Source organism: Gopherus evgoodei, chromosome 7, assembly GCF_007399415.2.
Source record: "Gopherus evgoodei ecotype Sinaloan lineage chromosome 7, rGopEvg1_v1.p, whole genome shotgun sequence".
NCBI lineage: Eukaryota > Metazoa > Chordata > Testudines > Testudinidae > Gopherus > Gopherus evgoodei.
Genome location: NC_044328.1, coordinates 81,097,259 through 81,119,238, shown reverse-complemented (window position 1 = coordinate 81,119,238; position 21,980 = coordinate 81,097,259). Strand labels below are relative to the sequence as shown.

General features: G+C 50.8%; 1 protein-coding gene across 1 annotated transcript in view; it reads left to right on the top strand.

Annotated features, from left to right (window-relative positions):
* The window catches only part of GNAI2 (G protein subunit alpha i2), a 223,662-nt gene that overhangs the window by 132,189 nt on the left and 69,493 nt on the right, over positions 1-21,980 (top strand). The window contains exons 3-4 of the mRNA XM_030568270.1: positions 910-1,051; positions 4,997-5,157. Coding sequence (XP_030424130.1) covers positions 910-1,051; positions 4,997-5,157 — 303 coding nt within the window. The remainder of the gene's footprint in view (positions 1-909; positions 1,052-4,996; positions 5,158-21,980) is intronic.

Sequence of the window (21,980 nt, the reverse complement as noted above, 5' to 3'; positions counted from 1 at the left end):
GGTAGGGAAATGGTTCAGAACCACTGCTCTGGGTGGTGGTTGGGAGAGAAGTGTCTCTTCTTCAGTTCTGCAAAAAAACCACCCCCCATCTTCTCTCAGCAGCAGCAGCAGCAGCTGACTAAACTTGACCAGAACCATGGTCAGTTTCATGGCTGCTGAGCTCACTCCAGGCAGTGATTCTGGAACTGATCAGCTATTGTAGAAAGCTGTGAGAGGCTGAGGTCTGGGGATGACCAGTAGCAGGCGGGCAAGAACTGAGGACCCAAAATCCAGTGTGGGAGGTTCCCCCTTTTTTGCTGTAGTTGAGGTGAGATGTCTGTGGAGATCCCTCTCCTGGGAGGTGGGAGTGTAGAGATGGGGGCAGGGGGGCCCTCTTGGAGTCAGGATGGGATGATGGGAGAGCTCTGGCTGGGGTGTTGCTTGGGGAGGGATGTTGGTGACAACCCTAGTAGGTTAATCTGAAAGCTGGGTCCAGGGACAGCGCTCAGCTGGGAAACATGCAGTGCCCTATGCTTGCCACAGGCTGAGTGCCCTGCCCTGGCTGAGGACCCCATCTTTCATAGCAGCCATAGTATCTAGCAAACGTCTGTGTGATTGTCTCCTCCCCTTGGAGTTGGGCAGCACTGCCACAGTTCTTTTCATCCCCGGTGCTGGGCTCCCGTGCTGGTAACATGGCCCTCTTTAGTGGTGCTGCACCCAGAGACAGTCTCCACTGGAAAGTGCCTCTCGGGGGAACACTTCCTGCCCTCTGGAGAGGGAGCTGCTGCACAGAACTGAATGGGGGCAGCTTCCAGTGAGCAATGTGAATCCTAGTGAGGGAGCAGGGGTGAGAGTGGGTTCTGCTGGGGAGCTCAGCTAGGACATGGTCAGCTCAGTGATGGTCTTACTTTGTTCCACCCTCTCTTCAAGGATTATCCATGAGGATGGCTACTCAGAAGAGGAGTGCAGGCAATACAAAGCCGTGGTTTACAGCAACACCATTCAGTCCATTATGGCCATCATCAAAGCCATGGGCAACCTGCAGATTGACTTCGGTGACCCTGCAAGAGCGGTGAGTTACCCTCTCTGTGCCTACAAATTGTCCTTGCTTTCACTGATAGTCCTGGCGTTGGGGAGTCAGAGGTCCTTTTCCCGCTGCCTGTCTGAATGCGGTGTTCAAGGAGCAAGAATAGCTGAATCCTAGAACAGCTGGTGCCTAGAACCTTGCTGGCTGTTGGGGGGGTGAGGCTAGCCATGCCCAGCTGCAGTTGCACTCAATACATTTTAAGAGCTGTGCTTCTGAGGGGGTGAGGCCTGAGCGACATCACCAAGCCAGCCCCTAAGGCCTCGGGGGTTATGTTTAGCCTGAGGGCTGCAGGCGTGGGCATGTGCTGCTATACTGTGCACTGCAGCCAGGCAAGTGCTTGTTCAGCTCCCACCTGAGCACCACATGTGACCTGTCCTCCATCCTGCTGGGTCCCAGCCTGAGGGATGGGGCAAGTGTCTCTAGAGCGCAAGCTTAAATGAGGGGGAGCTTTCAGGTGCAGAGAACCAAAGTGCCTCGGGCTTGGTCCAGGCATGTGTCCTGACCTACTCCACTGTTCGCTCCCTCCCTGTAGCCACCACGAGTGAGCTAAGGGCCAGCATGAGTGAAGGGGATCTAGATAGGAGGCAACATGGCCTAATGGCTATAGCAGTGGCTGGCAATTCAGCAGAGCTGGGTTTTATTCCTGGCTCCCTAGGTTTCCTGTGTGACATCAGGCAAGTTGCCTCCCTGTGCCTTCTATGGATAATGCTGCACTCCCCGTGTGTGGCACACCAAGACACTGTGCGAGGGCTAAGTAGGGCTTGGGGGAGCTAACAATAGCAGTAGCAATCATGTGGTTTTTTCCCTCTGCCAGGGACCTCCCTCGTTCAGGGTTTGCTCACTATGCAAAACCGCGTGTCTGATTTGGTTGGTCATTACCTGAGGGATCAGAAATAGGATGCTGTTTGTGTACAGGCCCCAGCGATGTCCCTCAATCGCTTAAACCGTACGTGGCACGATCTGAGAGACGGCAAGTGTCATTAATCTGCCTAATGACCATGTGTGCGGTGATGTCCTACCATACCTGGCTCCTGAGGAATGCTTTGATTTGAAGGCTAATGGACTAGCTTTATGCCCCCAGAAGCCCCTCCTTGCTAATGAGGGCACAGGATAGATCTTCTAACGCTATTTTTCGATCCCGATCATAAGCTGGTAATGACCTAAAATCTTCTAGGGACTTGTGTAAAGGTGCTTTAATAAGTGAGGTCCTTGCTGCTGACCAGTGCTAATTACCTTGCTCCGGTCCTCTGAAGAGCTGGGAGTTAGTGCTTGGGGAGAGTTTTGTGATTATTACCCTGAGTAAGTGATTGTGTGCACTCTCTGCCAGCGAGAGCGGGCACTGCCGCGGGGGACTGCTTTGAATGCATGGTTGGCCTAACATCAGCCCTGCAGCCAACAGCTGGAGCAGTTTTGCTTGATGCTAGCTAGTATAAGTGGTGGCAAAATTAAACCACATGCATTAGATGTTTGAGCCTGATTTTTTTTTTTTTTAACTTCCGTTGTAGTGCTATTGCTTGTGGTGTTGGATGGGGAGAGAGGAAATGTCTCATAGCTATAAAATGCTGAATATGGCTGTGCACGGTTTCTCTAACTTCAGATCTGCCTCAGTAGCTGCTCCCACCGCCAAGTCTTCCAGAATCCTTAAGACAGATGGCCAGACTTTTGATGCTTCAGCTATGTGTATGAAATAGAGCAGGTCGCAGCCACTCTCCTCATGAATGCAGTGGAAGCGCTGTAATCAGTACAGCTCCCATCATGCAGTGCTTCACCTTGGCCAAGTTGCTAGCTTCCAGGTGACCTTAAAGCCGCCGAGATTACTAGGGTCCTCTGATAGGTACGTATTTCCCAGGCTTAGTGTTGGCCAGGGAAAAGAAGCTGCTTTCCCAGCTTGGCTTGGCTCAGCTCAGGTTTATTAGTAGGACAAGAGCAGGCAAACCAAGCTCAGCATGATTCACTTCCTTATAAATACATGCAGTATGCCGGACAGACAAGAACTTGCTCTAGCGTTCTTCCCCGTTTGCTGCGTACCACTTTGTTGCCCTGCAGGTCGATGGAGAGAGGCCATGCAGCATATACCAAGTGCCCAGGTGGCCACTGAGCCATAGTGTGATTCTATGGTTTAAAATACAAGAAGCTTTGTACACTTGAGGAAGCTGGTCCTCCTGCCAAGCCAGCTATGAGCAGAGAATGTAACTGCAGCAGCAAAACTGTCTGTTCTCCTTAAAGCCTGGAGGCGGTTGTACCTGTCAGAAGGGCTCCCAGCAGGAAAAGAGATGTTTAAGCCTGTGGTCTCTTGGCAGTGGGAAGCTGGCTGGCAGTGCTAGAGGCCGAACCCAGTTTACTTCCTTGGTGCTGTCTCTATTCCTGGACCAAGGGCAGGAGGCTGCGCTGGGAACTGCCAGCACAAAGGAGTTGATGAGGACAGTTCTGCAGACCACTCTGATGTGGCAGAGCCAGCTGTGGGTTCTCAGCAATTCAGATGAGCTGGGCTGTCTTGAGTGAGTAGCTACAAATGCTGAGGCAAAGGATTTCTTGATGCTCCAGTCTCTGTCCCTCCCACTTCCCAGCAGGGAATGCTTCCATTCTTAGCTTGGCCTTCCTGCTACCTCTCTATGTTTGCCACAGGGTCATAAAAGGCAGAGGAGACAAAGCTGAGCAGTCACTATATAGTGAGGTGTAGTCTTCTCCCCCTCTTACCCCTGCCTTGTCCACTCCATGGTTTAACAGAGGCCAGTTGAAATGAAATCTAGCTTATTATTTGGAGTTGGCAGCTAGGAATGCATCCCTGATACCGTGGCATGGCAGAGGACCTGGTCCTTTCCTTTCTGACCTCTGTGGGTTCCTGAGAAGTAAATGTATCTGTAACTGCTGGGTAGTGTGTCTTATGCATTTGCTCCGTGCTTGGCCACAGAGGACGCTAGTCTGTTGCAGTCCCCACTACAGAGCCAGGTTCTTTCAGTGCTAGAGGTCCCCAGTGCAGTCCCTGGGCGTGCTCAAGCAGGGGTGGCCGTCACGTGCTGTTGTGAAAAGCCCCTCCAATTAGAAGTGCAGGGTGCCTTGGGGACAGTGCTGCGATGGGGCCTGAAAAGCTGGAGCTGCAGCAGCCCAGCTGTGTACATGCTAGCAGCCGGTCAGCTGGGGAGGCTGTCTGATTCTCCCCATGTGTTTGTTGCAGCATGCTTTGATCCTGCTTTTAGAGTTCTGCTCAGCACTGGGAGAGCCTGCAGAGCAGTCACAGTGCAGCATCTATTCTGCTGCCCGAAATGCTCCCTCTCCTCCAAATGATGGACTGATCGAGCCATCTCGGTGACTGGCCAACTTTGTAGGGCTCCAGTTCATGTGTAACATTCTGCATTAGTCGCCAGAATGCCTTGCAGACACTTGACAGTCTGTCACCAATTTCCCCCCCGTGTCATAACTTCGGTGTGTGGGCAAGGGAATGAGAGGAGATCTCTGTGTTGTAAATGCAATGGCTCCTGAACAATCTTGCCTGAGTTTCCTTGCTGTCAGGTTACGAGCTAATCCACATGGTGTATTGCTGTTCCCAGGGCTAAGTAACCAATGATGAGCCATGACTGCATATTTTTTTAATTGACATCTAGTTTGTTTGCCTGCCATCAGCCCTGCAGGAAATCAGTGGAGTCCCAAAGCATAGATTTTTCTGCTGGTTTCTTTGCAAAGATTTGAAGTGTCACTTGCCCCATTACTCAAAGAAGTGAACCTCCCCGAGGAGGAGTTTCTTGGGAGCCTTAGAGGCACGTGCATGATACGTGGTAGGTGCAAACCTCCTGGGTTTCGGAGCGCTATGTTCCTCTAGTACAAGGCTTGGCGATCCAACTTCAGTGTGATCAGCTTTAATACACAGCAGACGTGAGAAGCAGCTGTTGCTCAGGAGCTTCATTGATGTTTGTGGTTTGCTGTTCCCTGCAGGATGATGCTCGTCAGTTATTTGCACTCTCTTGCACTGCGGAGGAGCAGGGAATCATGCCAGAGGACCTTGCCAATGTGATTCGGAGGCTGTGGGCTGATAATGGCGTCCAGGCCTGCTTTAACCGCTCCCGAGAGTACCAGCTGAATGACTCTGCTGCATAGTGAGTACCTCTCCTCTACTGTCCTCGGGCAGATTTAACGTGAGGCTGAAAGATGCCACAGCTTCAAGTGGCAGGTGCCAATGGCCAGCCTGTGCAGTGTGTGAAAACTGATGGGGAGCTGCACCCTGATGATTGTAGCTTGTTAATGCAGATTGGCCATTTTGTCCATGGAGCTGGACACTTGCGCGCGCCGCTGTTGTGAGTGCACGCACCGCTGTAAGCACAAAAGGGGCAGGTGTAGGATAATGAAACATTGACCATCACACTGCTAGATTTGCCATATGACACAGTTGTCTCCATTGCTTCCTCTGGTGCTATCTTAAAAGAATCTGTTGTGGTTGCATGTCAGTATTGGGCAAGATAAACTAGTCATTGGTGCTGGCTCTTGGGCTTCCCCACCAACCATTGTTCACAGGGACTATCCTGGGCCCCTTGGGACCAGAGGGAGTAGTCTGGCCAAGGGAGGGGGAGTTCAGGGAAGGGTATGCCACATCCTCTGAGAGTAATTCTAGTACAAGTTGAGCACAGTTTGGATGGGAACTGTCCAAGCTTTGTGGAGCTCTTAGGTCTGGAGTTTCTGGGCTGGGTTGTCCCTTCTTCTCCCCACATGAGCCTTGCGAATGGGTTAACTGGAAGCTGCGGAACTGCTCATCATTGCTACCTGGTTTGTGACACAGAGGCTAGCCTGGTGTTGCTAACGCAGCCCAAGTGTTAGATCCTAACAGACTGCCCTGGATACACAGCCAGGTGGACACCTCTTAGTTCTCCAGGGGATGTTCCTATGACCGCCTGCCCTTGTTTAATGTTTAGGTGATCCTGTGGGACCTGTGCAGAATGCTCCATTGTCCCAGGCCCTGCCCTGCCATGTGCATTGCACAGACTCATCCTTTGTCCCCAGCCCACTGCAGCACCTGGTCCACCTTTCCTCTCACAAGCTCACCCAGAAATTCCTGCCAGGCGTGGCTGGCTCTGAGGCATTGGCTGTAGGGGGCAATTGTAACCTCTCCACCTCCTGGGAGCATATCGCAGTTGTGACTGTGTCTGTCTCCCACCCTGTCCTCTCTGGATTGTTTCCCATCTGCTGTCGTAAAGTACAGCCCCACGTTCTCCTCCCAAGGCAGTCGTTTTGGGTGTCTCTGTACAGCCACAGGCTGGTGATGGATAGAAGACGCTGCTCAGGTTCTTGGGGCTAGCCTCAGCAAGGAGAGCCAGGCTCCAGTTTTACTATAACGCATTTTCCTGCATTTGTGTGTGTTTTTTGGCAAAAATATCCCAGCTCTGGCAGTGTGGGGTGAATGTGATGGGTGGGGAGGATGAGGAAAAGAGATGAGTGCCTGTGTTCCCTCCACGGGCTACAAGGAGAACGCACGCTGCATGAGTCCCTCTCCTCCCTGAGCACCAGAGAGGAACGGTCTGAATATTTATGCCACTATTTCTGTAATTTGATGGCCTGCTTCACAGAGTTGCCTCCCCACATCCTAGAGCCCTGATGGGCTGCAGGCCAGCAGGGTTTGATTGGTTGCTGGTTGCTGCGTTGCAGTGGAGGTTTCGAGCCTGCCTTGAAACAAGGAGCTCCACTAAAACAACCTGCCTCTGTATTGCTGCTCCCCAGCATCCTGGTAAGCGGGCTGCTGTTGCCCTGCACCTGTGGCTGTTCTTGGAACAGGAGTGCGTCACTGCATCATGCACTCCATTTCACAAACCCACTGCTAATATGCTTAATGAGTTTACAACGGGCTTGTTGGCAGGGTAACCTGGGGCGAGGTAAACAGACTGCCGGCTCTCCTTTGGGTCAGCCTCTCCTTTCTAAAACCACGCCACTCACCACGGGGGAGATGGAGCCATAGCTGTCCTTCCATGGCGGAGGCCCTGTGTGCATTACTTGGTGCTACCCCAGGGCAGCTCATCCGGCCAGCCCACTTAGTGCTCTGGGACTTCCAGGGTGCAAACAATTTGGGTGTGTTGTGGGGAGACTAGAAACAACTGAAATGAAATTGACTCTGGTCAGTCTTCCCTTCAGCTAGCCCCAGCTCTCAGTCAGGTGTTGCCATTAACCGTCCCCCCCACCCATGCAAAACTTTCATCTGTGTTTAGTGGTGCTTTTAACCCCAGGCTAGCTGGCCTGGCTAGGGCTGAACCTGGGTGCCACTTTCATTAGGTGTGGTAATCTCTCCACTTTGCAGTGAGGACACAGGCTAAACCACTGCAGTGCTGCTAGTCCTCCAGTGCCTTCCCACAATTCCCCCCGTGCCCAGAAGGACAGCCAAGTTTCCTACTGTTGGCTGGAAAACATTCCTAGAACGGCTTGGCTGAGTATTGTGCAGAGCTCCCTGGGATGTGCTCTCAGGAGTTCCAGCCGCACGCACAGGGGATTGCAGCATCACGGGCAGGGCTTTGCAGCGCGGTGCTGCACACTCAGGCTAGGCTGACCTGGGGCTGACCGGCTGGGTTTACACTGCAGTGAAGATGTACCCTTTTGTCTCAGGCACTCTTTTGGAGAAGGCATATTTGCAAATCCAGAGCTGCAGTTGCTTCTCTTTAGGGTGCTGAAGCTATGCTGGCGACACCCTGGGGAAAGGAGGATGTTTCGAAACCATGTCCTCATATTGCAGCTCTTGTGCCCAACAGTCTCTTGACTGCAGTGGTGAGGCCCAGCTGTCAGGCCAGAGGGTTGGGGGTGCCTGAGTCTCACCCAGTCTTCTCGGTTGCTTTTGCCTCTGGCACATCCAGATCTGTGGATTGCCCTCAGAATCCCAGCTGGTCTTTCTGGACAGGGAGGAGGTCTCTGAATTGCCCCCTCCCCCTTCCTCTCCTCTGCCAGAGGAGATTGTTTCATTACAGTGATTGGGAGCCATGGCTGGCTGGGCTGACTGGGGAAACACCCTCAGCAGAACCTCCCACTGCACAATGTTCCCTGGGCCTCCAGCACAAGGCTGTAGGCAAATGCCCCAGTTTTGCCAAAAAAGTTGGAATGGCCAGGACAGAGTTTGAAAAAGGGACTGTCCTAGCCAGATGGGACGTATGGTCACCGTAGTCAGATGAAATAGAATTTTAAAAACTGACATACTCTTGGTCCAAACATCAACACAGCTGCTGGTGGGGCAACAGCACTTCTCAGCCCTGTTTGTCAGCAGGTTAAATTGCATGTACTTTTGCTTTAAGACCTCGTTGCTTTTATATAAAAAGGCCTTTTCTCCCAGCATAGTCACTTACAACTCTAGCTTCCCTTGCCCTGTCAGATATGTGGAGAGGCTGGAGGGAATTCAGAGAGGCACAAAAAGTGTCATGAAATCGACTGATGTGGAGAAATTGTCAAGGATGTACAGCTCGACTAAGCAACAGCTAATGGTGGGAGAAATCTGTCTCCAAGTAAATGACACATGCAGATAAAAAAGATAGGGTGATCCAAGAAGGGGCATAAATGAGTGAAATAGAGCAAAGGAAAACTTGCGGACAGTAAAACTTATTTTACTGTGGAAAAGCCCCATGGTACATTTAAACTTAGTTCAGTCTATCCTCCAGGGCTTTGTCTAGAGAGGACAAATTCTGTCTTGGCAGGCAGATGAGCAAGCTCTTTTCCATCTCTAACTTACAAAACCCTCATGGGACTTTGACAAAAGGCCGTCAAAGCAGCCATGGAAACAAATGTAACAGGCTTGCTCATCTGCTGCTCGGGAGAGGGAAAGCCAAGCTTTGGGGTGAGCTACCAGATCCTGACTGATTAGTAGAGTGAATCGCCTCTGTTCAGCAAGCCCTACAGTTACAGCCATTCCCCAGGGCTTCTGCATCCCGTACAGAAGTAGTTCTCAAACTTTTGTACTGGTGACCCCTTTCACATAGCTAACCTCTGAGTGTGACCCCCGCCCCCTTATAAATAAAAACACTTTTTAATATATTTAACACCATTACAAATGCTGGATGCAAAGTGGGGCTTGGGGTGGAGGCTGACAGCTCATGACCCCCCATGTAATAACCTTGCGACCCCCTGGGGGTCCTGACCCCCTGTTTAAGATCCCCTGCAGTACAGCATATAGCCTCTGTAAGTGGGACTGTAAGTCAGGGGAAATGTATCAGATAGGCCTAGCAGTTTCAGACCTGGATGCCTAGAATTAAGCTCTCAAAATCCCTATTTACACACTTCAATGAAAGTGGCTGGTGTTTCAGACATCCCTAAATCCCACTGAAGATGGGAGATGCATTAGCTCAGCACTCTTGGTAATTAGGCCGCTTTTGTTTAGGTTCCTAAATTGGGATTTAAGAGCCTAACTTGAAGCTTCAGATTTGAGCCTGCTGGGCTGTATATCATATAGAACAATCTACAGCACTCACTGTCTTTGAATAACCAGGCTGTGTTCGTGTCATGTAACTCCTTGAGCTCTGATCCACTGGTGTATGTCTACAGCTATAGCTTGCAAAGCAAAGTGTGCCCTTCCAAGTCGCATGGCTTTTTTTTCTGGCTGCCCGTGGAGCACCAAGAGCCACTGAGTGTTCACTTCATGTGATCCTTAGCTTGTACAGAGGAATGTCCTTGTCAGGGTTCCTTCCCTACTTTGAGCTTTAGGGTACAGCTGTGGGGACCCGCATGACAGACCCCCTAAGGTTATTTACCAGCTTAGGTTAACAGTAAGCTGCCACCACCAAGCGGTTTCCAAATTTAGGGGAGAGCCACTTGAAACGCTGCCTTCCCCCAAATATTTCCCAAGTCCCTAACCCTCCCTTTCCTGGGCAGATTTGAGACTAATTCCTCCCCTCCAAGTCCTTACACCCCTTTTCCTGGGTAGGCTTGAGAGTATACCCTCACCAGTTAGTCCTGTTGAACACAGATCCAAAACCCTTGGATCTTGAAACAATGAAAAATCAATCAGGTTCTTAAAAGAAGGATTTTATTAAAATAAAAGGTAAAGTTTATCTCCGTAAAATCAGGATGGAAATAACTTACAGGGTAATCAGATTCAGAGAGCCCATAGGAACCCCCTTTAACCTTAGTTTCAAAGTTACAGCCAAACAGGGATAAACCTCCCTCTAGCAAAGGAACATTTACAAGTTGAGAAAACAAAGATAAAACTAATACACCTTGCCTGGCTGTTACTTAGAAGTTTGAAACATGAGAGACTTGTGCAGAAAGATTTGGAGAGCATGGATTGATGTCCGGTCCCTCTTAGTCCCAAGAGCGAACAACCCCCAAAACAAAGAGCACAAACAAAAGCGCCTCTCTCTCCAAGGTTTGAACAACGCTTCCTTAGCTCTCGTCGTCCCCTAACACCCCTACTCTGCTTGCGCTGCATTGATGACATCTCATCATCTGGACCCAGGAAAAAGAAGCCCTCGAGGAATTCCACAGTGATTTTAACAATTTTCATCCCACCATAACCTCAGCCTAGATCAATCCACACAAGCGGTCCATTTCCTAGACCACTACTGTGCTAATAAGCGATGGTCACATAACACCACCCTATAAGGGAAACCCACTGACCACTATACTTACCTACATGCCTCCAGCTTCCATCCAGGACACACCACACAATCCATTGTCTACAGCCAAGCTCTAAGATACAACTGTATTTGCTCCAATCCCTCAGGCAGAGATATACACCTACAAGATCTCTATCAAGCATTCTTAAAACTACAGTACACACCTGCTGAAGTAAAAAAAAGATTGACAGAGCCAGAAGAGTACCCGGAAGCCACTTACTACAGGACAGGCCCAACAAAGAAAATAACAGAATGCCATAGCCATCACCTACAGCCCCCCAACTAAACCTCTCCAGCACATCATCAAAGATCTACAACCTATCCTTAAAGATGATTGCTCGCTCTCCCAGATCTTGGGAGACAGGCCAGTCATCGCTTACAGACAGCCTCCCAACCTGAAGCAAATACTCACCAGCAACCGCAAAGCATACAACATAAACACTAACCCAGGACCTATCCTTGCAACAAAGCCCGATGCCAGCTCTGTCCATTTATCTATTCAAGTGACACCATCATAGAACCTAATCACATCAGCCATGCCATCAGGGGCTCGTTCACCAGCACATCTACCAACATGATATATGCCATCATGTGCCAGCAATGCCCCTCTGCCATGTACATTGGCCAAACCGGACAGTCTCTACGCAAAAGAATAAATGGACACAAATCTGACATCAGGAATCATAACATTCAAAAACCAGAGGGATAACACTTCAACCTCTTTAACCAGTCAGTGACAGACTTGAAGGTGGCGATTCAAAAACAGACCCCAAAGAGAGACTGCTGAACTCAAATTAGATACAATTAACTTAGGTTTAAACAGAGACTAGGAATGTTTAGATGATTACACTAATTGAATCTATTTCCTTATGTTAAGTTCTCCTCACACCTTCTATGGGTCATCTCAATTATCACTTCAAAAGTTTTTTTTCTCCTGCTGATGATAGCTCATCTCAATTGATTAGACTCTTCCTGTTGGTATGCATACTTCCACCTTTTCATGTTCTCTGTATGTATAAATATCTCCTGTCTGTGTGTTCCATTCTGTGCATCCAATGAAGTGGGCTGTAACCCACAAAAGCTTATACTGAAATAAATTTGTTAGTCTCTAAGGTGCCACAAGTATTCCTGTTCTTTTTGCGGATACAGACTAGCAGGGCTGCTACTCTGAAACCTGTCATTTGAAAGTATCTTGTCCTCTTATTGGTCCTTTGAGTCAGGTGTCAGCCAGGTTACCTGAGCTTCTTAAGCCTTTACAGGTAAAAGGATTTTGGTGCCTCTGGCCAGGAGGGATTTTATAGAATTGTATACAGGAGGGTGGTTACCCTTCCCTTTATATTTATGACAGTCCTGCAGCCAACGATTCTCCTTGGGGGATAGCTTTATTTCTGCCTTTTTTTCTTTCTCCTGCCCTGAGCAAGGGCTTTAGATACAGAGAAATAGACTTTCTGTATCTCCTTACAAGATAAATTCTATCCCTTTCTTGTTGCTGTTACGTTTCAGTGCTTGAAAGACTTTTTAAAAAATGCTTTAAAGAAACCCCACAAATGAAAATGTCTGCTTTGAAGAGAAGGGCATGTTAGATGCAAGAAGAACAATTTTTTAGGTGAACTTGAATTCTCCAGAAGTGTAGAAGAGCCTGTCAGGGGCTGATTGAGTTCCATCTTGGCATTATCTGGACCTATTCTCTGGTACACTCCATCCATGCTGGTAGGTACGCTTTCATGTTGGAAATATGGGAAGCTGCAGAGTGAATGGTAAGAAAAGAATTGGGTCCTGTGATCAAGACTGACAGCTTGTGAGGACATCTTCAAGCATAATGCGCATCCAGCTGCTTTATGGTCCTACCCAAGGCCAACACGGTTTGGGCCCAGCTTGGTCTGGGCACAGGTCACAAGACTACTAGCTTTAGAACTTCTGAGAGGAGGAACCATAAACCCCAAGTGCAAACATTGATCTGGAATTAACTATAGCAAAAGTGACGGACCAGCCGAACAAACTATTCTTGTAAGAGCCCAAGACACTTTCCTCAGGGGAAAGGTCCAGTAGAGGGGCTTCCCATGGCATTGGTAAGGGCCTGCATTGTTTCGTGGGGTTGGACATGCTTTAACTTCCAGATCTGGAGCAGCAGACTATGCTCCCGTGCAGAAAAAAGATTCTGCCAGTGGAAGGCTACATCACCTTTCGGTTTGGCAGTCTAACAGCTAGAATTTGAGCAAGCAAACGAGTCCCTCTCTCAAGATGCTCCAATACACTTGTAGAAGTAGTTATTCTCCTCCTTTTGGAACTAACCCAGATGTTTTTCTTCCAGGGGAGGCAGTTGCTGATTCTGACACTATCAGTATATGTCACTCAGGCTTCCCATTACTGATGCTTTTCAAATTATGCCAGATGTGACTTCTTTGGAAACTCTCTAAAAGGCAGCAGCTCACATGTTTATCAACTGAAACCTCTTCCTGTAAACTGCCTCGGTGTCATCATCAATTAGCCTGTGAAAGAAAATACCCCATTGTGGAGTGGCCTGGTGTAACCTTTGGAAATGGCTCCTGCCTGTGGATGCCCCATGTGGCTTGTGTTGGAGCTCTGTGGTCACAAGGCTAGTCAGATTTTGTGCCATCCACGCTCAGCGAAAGCAGACTGTGAAAGCTGGGCATTCTTTGCTTGCCTTGGCTTAGAGCAGCTGTTCAAAACCCACACTGACAGCTGTATGAGAGTCCTGGCCCCCATTTTACTGTAACGAAGGCGATGCAGGAAATGCCGCTTGGAAAGCTAAACACCTGGCATAACCCACTGAGAAACCTTCAGAGGACCAAGCCAACTCCACTTAAGTTCCCAGGCTCATCTTTTGGAGATGTTGTACAAGTTTCCTCTGAGGATGAGGACTGACCTTGTCCTTGAAGGAAAAGTGTACAATGCCTGCAAAAGATGAGCCTGGGAATTGAAATATAGAGCGATCTGGATCACTAGGAAAGCTGGATGCAAGCAAACTTTGTGTTTTAATACAGCCAGATATAGTTATACATCCAGGAACAAAGAATGTGGGCCATACTTACAAGATGGAGGACTCTGTCCTGGGAAGCAGTAGCTCTGAAAAAGACTTGGAGGTTGTGGTGGATAATAGAAAAGAGCCAAAAGAGCTAATGCAGTCCTGGGGTGTATAAACGGGAATCTCCAGTAGGAGCACAGAAGTTATTTTGCCTCTGTATTTAACACTGGTGTAACCGCTGCTGGAATCCTGTGTCCGGTTCTGGTGTCCACAACTCAAGAGGGATGTTGGTCATTTGGGGAGGGTTCAGAGAAGAATCAGGAGAATAATTAAAGGATTGGAAAACCTGCCTGAGAATGCTAACCTCAAGGAGTTCAATCTACTTAGCTTAACAAAGAGTAGGTTGGGGAATGACTTGTTCAGTTTGTAAGTACCTAGCTGAGGAACAAATATTTGCGAACTAGCTCTTCAACCGAGCAGAGAGAGGCATAATGAGAGCCAGTGGTTGATAGCTGAAGCTAGACAATTTCAGCTAGGGGTACATTTTTAATGTTCAAACCTGGAGACCTTAGCCTGTTTGAATCCTAGTAGTTTCGCTTGCAAAACAACTGTAGAAAGAAAATCCCCCCTGAAACGACACACGGTGTACACAAGCAGAATGGTCTGGTGGATAGAGCACTGGGCTGGGGCTGTGGAGATGATGGTCTATCCTTGGCTTTGCCACTGGCCTGTTGGGTGACATTAAACAAGTCACTGCTCTCCTGTGCCTCAGTTTTCCCAACTATAAAAAGGGGTTGTGATGGGTTGGATCAAAGAAATCCCCTGGGAGCTGCCACCTGACTACTTTTACTCCTGCTTTCCCTGCCAGCTCAGGACTCCAGCACCCTGTCTTGCTGAGCCAGACATTCCCATCTGCTCCAGCAAAGACCCAGGGTCTGAATGACTTGCCCCAAAGGTGCAGGTTTACCTGAAAGCAGCTCACAGAAGTGTTCCTGTCTTTAACACTCAGATTCCCAGCTCCCAATGGGGTCTAAATACAAATAAATCCATTTTACCTGTATAAAGCTTATACAGGGTAAACTCATAAATTGCTCGCCGTCTATAACACTGACAGAGAGAGATGCACAGTTGTTTGCTCCCCCAGGTATTAATACATACTCTGAGTTAGTTAATAGGTTAAAAGTGATTTTATTAAATACAGAAAGTAGGATTTAAGTGGTTCCAAGTAGTAACAGACAGAACAAAGTAAGTCACCAAGCAAAATAAAAGAAAATGCGCAAATCTATGTCTAATCAAACTGAATACAGATAATCTCACCCTCAGAGATGCTTCATTAAGTGTTTTCCTCAGGCTGGACACCTTCCAGGCCTGGGCACAATTGTTTCCCCTGGTACAGCTCTTATTCCAGCTTAGGTGGTAGCTAGCGGATTCTTCATGATGGCTCCTCTCCTCCCTATGTTCTGTTCTACCCCTTTATATATCTTTTGCATGAGGCTGGAATCCTTTGTCCCTCCCTGGCTTCCCACCCTCTCCTTCTCAGTGGAAAAGCACCAGGTTAAAGATGGATTCCAGTTCAGGCGACATGATCACATGTCACTGCAAGACTTCATTGCCCACTTGCTAGCACACACCTATACAGGAAGACTTACAGGTAAAACAGAACCATCTGCAGTCAATTGTCTTGGTTAATGGGAGTCATCAAGATTCCAAACCACCATTAATGGTCCACACTTTGCATAATTACAATAGGCCCTCAGAGTTATATTTCTAGTTTTAGATACAAGAATGATACATTTCTACAAATAGGATGATCACACTCAGTAGGTTATGAGCTTTGTGATACCTTACAAGAGACCTTTTGCATGAAGCATATTCCAGTTCTTCTTCGAGTGATTGCTTCTGTGTATTCCACAGTAGGTGTGCGTGCTCGCCACATGCACCGGTGCCGAAAGCTTTTCCCTTAGCAGTACCCATACTGGGGAGCACTGTGGAGACCCTTGGAGTAGCGCCTGCATATCGCACTGTAAGGGGAGCCATGGGCTTCCCCCACCCTCAGTTCCTTCTTGCCACCAGTGAAGGTAGTCAGAACTTTAGTGCTCCAGCTCTGCTGCAGCCTTTCTTCTCGACCTTTATGGTACTGTTTGTGGATTGTCCTCCAGTTGTTAGAGTGGGTTTGGGCCATGCCCCAGGCTTCAAGTCATGCGACTCCTATAGCTGTTCTATGCCCAGGAGCGACCCTCATGCTGAGTGTCTTCCCTGCCTGGGTGAGACACACATCAGCAACCGTTGCAAGATCTGCAGATCATTCAAACCAAGGACCAAGAAGGAGAGGGACTTCAGACTTCGAGCTCTCCTGATGGAGTTGGCACTGACCCCGACGCTGGTATGCAGATCGGACTCGGCACCGGCCGCCGTGTAGTCAATACATAGCGAGGCCCCTTTGACCAATCAGCGCCACTCTCCTTCCAGGAAGCAAGGGAAGGGACCGGTCTTGCAACGCCGCTGCAATAAGGATAAGGGGGAGACTGGTCTCGTGCTGGGCAGCCCTTGATCCCCCCCCGCCCACCCCCAGGGCTCAATGGCTCCGACTCACGTGGAGTGGAGCAGCCCGGTACTGTCAGCCCAGGCATTCCCACCGGTAGGGATGCTGTTGACGCCAGAGGTGGTGCAGGCCGCGAAGGATGTTATGTCACTGCTCATCCCAAGCTCTCAAATGGGCACGGCCCTAGGTCACAAGGCAAACCCCCCTTGGGTGCCCATCAGACCTCTCTGAGCAGCCGCAGTTCCCGCTCCTCAAACCACTTGGCACGCAGCTACCACTCTTCTGTCAGCTCCCGGCCGCCCTTGAAGCCAGCCAGACCGTCCGGGCCGCCATTGGGATGGGAGTCATGGGGAACCTCCTACGCCGCCTACCAGCGAGCATAGGCACTGAGGGAGACACCGGGAATGCTCACCTTCTAGGCATGGATACCGGAGCTGCTGTCGATGGGACAGATGTCGGCGTTCCCATTCCAGCTCCCGCTCATCTGGACGTCACGCCAGAGGCTCCCCTCGGGGTACCTTGGTGTCAGGGCACCAGGCTTCGCATCGCTGTCACGCGTACCGAAGCAGTTTGTCGCATGGCTACTGCTTATTGACGTCGAGATCCTGGTCCCGAGGGAGACGTCGTCATAGACACCGCTCCTACCGCTCCCGCGGCACCAAGTGTTCATCGGCAACCTCAGCCTCAGCACCCATCCACCCATCCTCGGTATGTGCCGTTCCTCTGGGACACATATTGCCATCGCAAGCTCAGCTGAACCAATGGCAAGTGGCCCTGTGGCAACGACAGTGGTGCCAGTGGGCACTGTGGCCATTGGCACCAGCCCAAATGGAGGGCCGTTTGGTCGCCAGAGCATCCCAGGCTCTATCGGCCTCCTCTGGCCACCCATGGGACAAGTCGACGGGTCACGCGTCCGCAGACCCCCGCCAGGACTCTGACCTCTGTCTTGACGCCCGGGCACTGACCAAGGCGCCCAGCTCCGTGCGGGCCATCTCTCCGGTACCGGACAACACCATAACGGCACCTCCACCATCAGTCCTGCAGGAGGAGTTCAGGGCACACCAGGACTTGCTAAAGCGGGTGACATCTAACCTCCAGCTGCAGGCCGAGGAGATGGAGGGTCCGTCTGATTCCCTCTTTAACGTCCTGTCGCCCTCGGCACCGGGTCGCGTGGCTCTGCCTCTGCACCAAGGTATTGCCAACATCTTGAACTCTCTGTGGCAAACTCCCCCCTCCTTGGCCCAATCTCAAAAAAGGCTGAGAGGAAATACTTTTTGTGCTGGCGAAGGACCATGAATACTTTTATTCCCTCCTGGAACCCAACTCACTCATAGTGGAATTGGTAAACCACAGAGAGCGAGAGTGTCAGCCCGCACACCGCGCCCACCCCCAAAAACAAAGATGCCAGGAGACTGGACTCTTTTGGCAGAAAATTTTATTCGTCGGCTAGTTTCCAGCTTCGGGTAGCCAACCACCAGGCCTTACTGAGCAGGTACGACTTCAATCTGTGGGAGTCCCTGCCAAAATTTGAGCCCCTCCACCCGGACCGGAACAGAAAGGACTTCAAGGCTCTAGTGGAAGAGGGGTCGGCAGTGGCTAAAGCAGTCCTGCAAGCAGTGTCCAATGCTGCTGATATGGCGGCCTGCTCGATGGCTTCAGCAATTGCCATGCGCAGGACATCGTGGCTCCTGTTGTCTGGGCTGTCGACGGAGGCACAATCTATAATGGAGGACCTTCCTTTTGATGGCAAGGCGCTCTTTGCAGACCAGACGGACGCTAGGTTGCATGAGATGAAAGACTCCCACACCACTTTGCAGACCTTGGGCCTCTACTTCCCCCTAGCTAAGGACAAGGCCAAACCGCTTCCAGTGGCTCAGCTTGCAAGGGGCGGATATGAACCCCTGTACAAAAGACACAGAGACCAGAAGCGTTGGTCTCGGCGTCAGTCCCGCTCTGCCCCGCTCTGGACCCTCTAAGGGCAAGAGGCAGGGAAAAGGGCAGTTATGAATATTTGCAGGGGGGCACCAGGCCTCTTGCCAGGGAGACCCCCCAATTAATAAAGTTAGTGTTCTGCAACCGGTTGTCTGCCTTCCTCCGGGAGTGGTCCCATATAACTTTGGACGATTGGGTCCTCAGTACCATTTCCATGGGCGACGTCTTGCAGTTCACCTCACCCCACCAAATCACCCGCCCTCTGGGATGGCCACGGAAGACCCGGACCAGATCCGCCTTCTGAGTCAGGAGGTGGATCGGCTGCTTCACCTGAGGGCAGTGGAAAGAGTACCGGTCCAGTTCCAGGGCAAAGGATTCTACTCCCGATATTTCCTGATCCTGAAAGCAAAAGGAGGTCTCAGGCCCATTCTGGACCTGCGCAACCTGAACAGATTCCTGACCTGTTCCAAGTTCCGCATGGAGTCCCTGGCCTCCATTATCCCCTCCCTGGACCCGGGGGACTGGTACACGGCCCTGGATCTTCACGTCCATATCTTCAAGGGGCACAGATGCTTCCTTCGATTCATAGTGAGGATGGATCATTACCAATTTGCAGTCCTCCCTTTTGGCCTATCCATGGCTCCCAGAGTCTTCATGAATGTATGTCCGTGGTAGCGGCCTACCTCAGGCGGGAGGGGGTACAAATCTTCCCTTTCCTGGATGACTGGCTCCTCAAGGGGGAGTCTTGCGTCGAAGTGGAGTCCCATGTGGAACTGCTCCTCTTGACTTGCACCAATCTAGGCCTGGTCGTGAACGAGGCTTAAGTCGACATTAATGTCTGTTCAGCGCATAGAGTTAATTGGGGCCCTGCTAGACTCCTCCAGGGCCACAGCCTCTCTTCCCCTGGACAGGTTTGAGACTCTAAGGGATCTCATCGCCTCTGTCACAGCCTTCCCTGTGACCATGGCGAGGGCATGTCTTCGAATCCTGGGACACATGGCGGCATGCACTTACGTGGTCTGCCATGCCAGATATGGCTGGCCTCCCAGTTCTCCCAAGCTCAGGACGGTCTGGACAAGGTTCTCACGGTTCCACCCCAGATACGGAGTTACCTACTATGGTGGGCCTCTCCGAGCAATATGCTGCAAGGGGTTCCCTTCAGGGAGGACAACTCGGACCTCAGCTGGGGATCCCACCTGGGGAACATGCAGACCCAGGGATTGTGGTTGGCCCTTCACATAAACGTCAAAGAACTCAGAGTGGTATGGTTGGTGTGTGTGGCTTTCCTCACGCACCTCCATGGCAGGGTGGTCAGAGTCCTCGTGGACAACGCCGCCACCATGTACTATATCAAAAGGCAAGGCAGGACTCACTCTCTAGCCCTCTGGCACGAAGCTCCGAACCTCTGGGAGTTCTGTGTAGCCCACGATATCTCCCTGAGGGTGGCTAACCTCCCGGGCACTTGCAATACACAAGCAGATCGCCTCAGCAGGATCTTCTTCCTCCAGTACGAGTGGTCGCTCCACTTGGAGGTCGCCCACAGGCTCATCCAAGAGTGAGGAGCTCCCCAGATCAACCTGTTTGCATCCTGTCAGAACCAGCATTGCCCCCGGTTCTGCTCCAGGGGAGGGGTGGGGGAAGGCGCAGTCTGCGACGCGTTCCTCCTGAGCTGATCAGGCCAGCTCCTATATGCCTTTTCCCCATTTCCCCTCATTGCCAAGGTCCTCCAGAAGGTGTAGGCGGACAAAGCAAAAGTCATTCTCATAGCCCTGGCATGGGCACTTGTACGGGCCCGTCCTGCGCCTCTTAGCGGCCCCCCCGAGGGCGCTACCACTCCGCCCGGACCTCCTCTCCCAGGATGGGGGGACACCTTCTGCATCCCAATCTGGCCACGCTCCACCTAACAGCGTAGCTGCTCTGTGGCTGATTGAGGAGGAGAATAGGTGCTCGGAGCAGGTAAGGTGAGTCCTCCTGGAAAGCAGGAAGCCGTCCATGCATCGGACGTATGTGGAGAAGTGGTCCAGGTTCGCCAGGTGTGTGAGTGAGCAGGGAGTCTCCCCTTCTGCTGCACCTCTCCAGGTTATCCTGGGCTACCTCTTATCCATTAGGGCCCAGGGACTAGCACCTGCCTCAGTCAGGGTGCACCTGGTGGCCATATCCGCCTTTCATCTGCTGGTGAAAGGCCACTCGGTTTTCTCCTATTCGATGACCTCCCGCTTCCTGAAGCGCCTTGACCATTCATTTCCATACACTAGACCTCCTGTGCTGCAATGGGACCTAAACCTGGTTTTGTCCCAACTCATGGGGCCCCCTTTGAGTCCCTGGCCACGTGTTCCTGGTCTTACCTCTTGTGGAAGGTGGCCTTCCTTGTAGCGATCACATCGGCCCGGCAGGTCTCAGAATTAAGGCCTTGACCTCAGAACCCCCCATAAGGTCTTCCACAAGGATAAAGTCCAGGTTCGCCCACACCCGGTGTTCCTCCCAAAAGTGGTCTCCGCCTTCCAAGTGGAGCGGAGCATCTTCCTCCAATGAAGAATGCCACCTCCACATGCTCAATGTGCGTAGAGCACTAGCTTTTTATCTGGATCGGACTAAGCCATTCTGGAAATCCTCTCTACTCTTGATTGCCTCAGCCGAGCGGGCAAAGGGGCAGCCCATCTCCACCCATTGGCTTTCCCATCCAGCGGCTATGATTTGGCAGGGATTCCCCTGCCACCGATTGTCAGGCACACTCTACAAGGGCTCAGGCCTCTTCAGCTGCCTACATCGCCCATGTCCCCATCCAGGACATTTGTAGGGCAGCCACTTGGGCATCAGTTCACATATTTACTTCACATTACACAATCGTCTCCCAGTCTAAGGATGATGCTGGGTTTGGTAGGGTGGTACTTCGTCCTGGACCATCGTGAACTCCTACCCACCTCCAACAGATATTGCTTGGAATCACCGACTGTGGAATACACAGGAGCAATCACTCAGAGAAGAAAGGACAGTTATCTGTTCCGTAGCTGGTGTTCTTCGAGATGTGTTGCTCCTGTCTATTCCACACCCTGCTGTCCTTCCCCTCTGTTGGAGTTGCCCAGCAAGAAGGAACCAAGGGTGGGGGGAGCCCAGGGCTCCCCTTATAGTGCAATATGCAGGTGCTACTTCAGGGGTCGCCACAGTGCTCCCCTAGTACGGGTACTGCTAAGGGGAAAAACTTCTGGCACTGGTGCACATTGCGAGCACGCACACCTACTGTGGAATAGACAGGAGCAACACATTTTGAAGAACATCAGTTACGGAGCAGGTAACTGTCCTTTGTTTTATTCACTTATTAGCATTTTTGTAACACTATATAGACTCTTACATCATCCCCTCCTGACAACTGGAGTCTTCAGCACGTCACCTTGCAGTAGTAGTTCAGTTCATGAAAACTGTCAGCTAACACGCTCTTCGAACGAGCCTTCTGAGCTTGTGAGGGCAGGCTTCCAACCCTCCAGCTATTCCAATCAATAGTGAGAGACAGACAGCTGGGACCAGCCACGATTTGCCCCAACAGTGCTTCAATTGCACTCTGATCAGCAGTGGGAGTGTCTGCTTTGCACCGAGAATGGCCATCCCATTTGCTGGGAGAGTTTCCTAGCGGAAGAGAAAATTGGAGAGCCCTGAGTGCTAGTAACTTAGAAATTCACTGACTTGCAGTTCATACTTTTTAGCGGGGAGCTGACAGCGAGAGACAACCCCCCCCTTCCTTTTTTTCTGAACCACTTGTGGGGAGTGGATGCTAAACTCTGTGAAGGTCAGAATTCTAGCCATAGTCCAACCATTTGCCACTCCCTTTTCCTGGAAAGGGCGACTAGAAATGTCTGTTCTTGGCTCTCAATCACCCCCAGACCCAAGGCTCGTTGA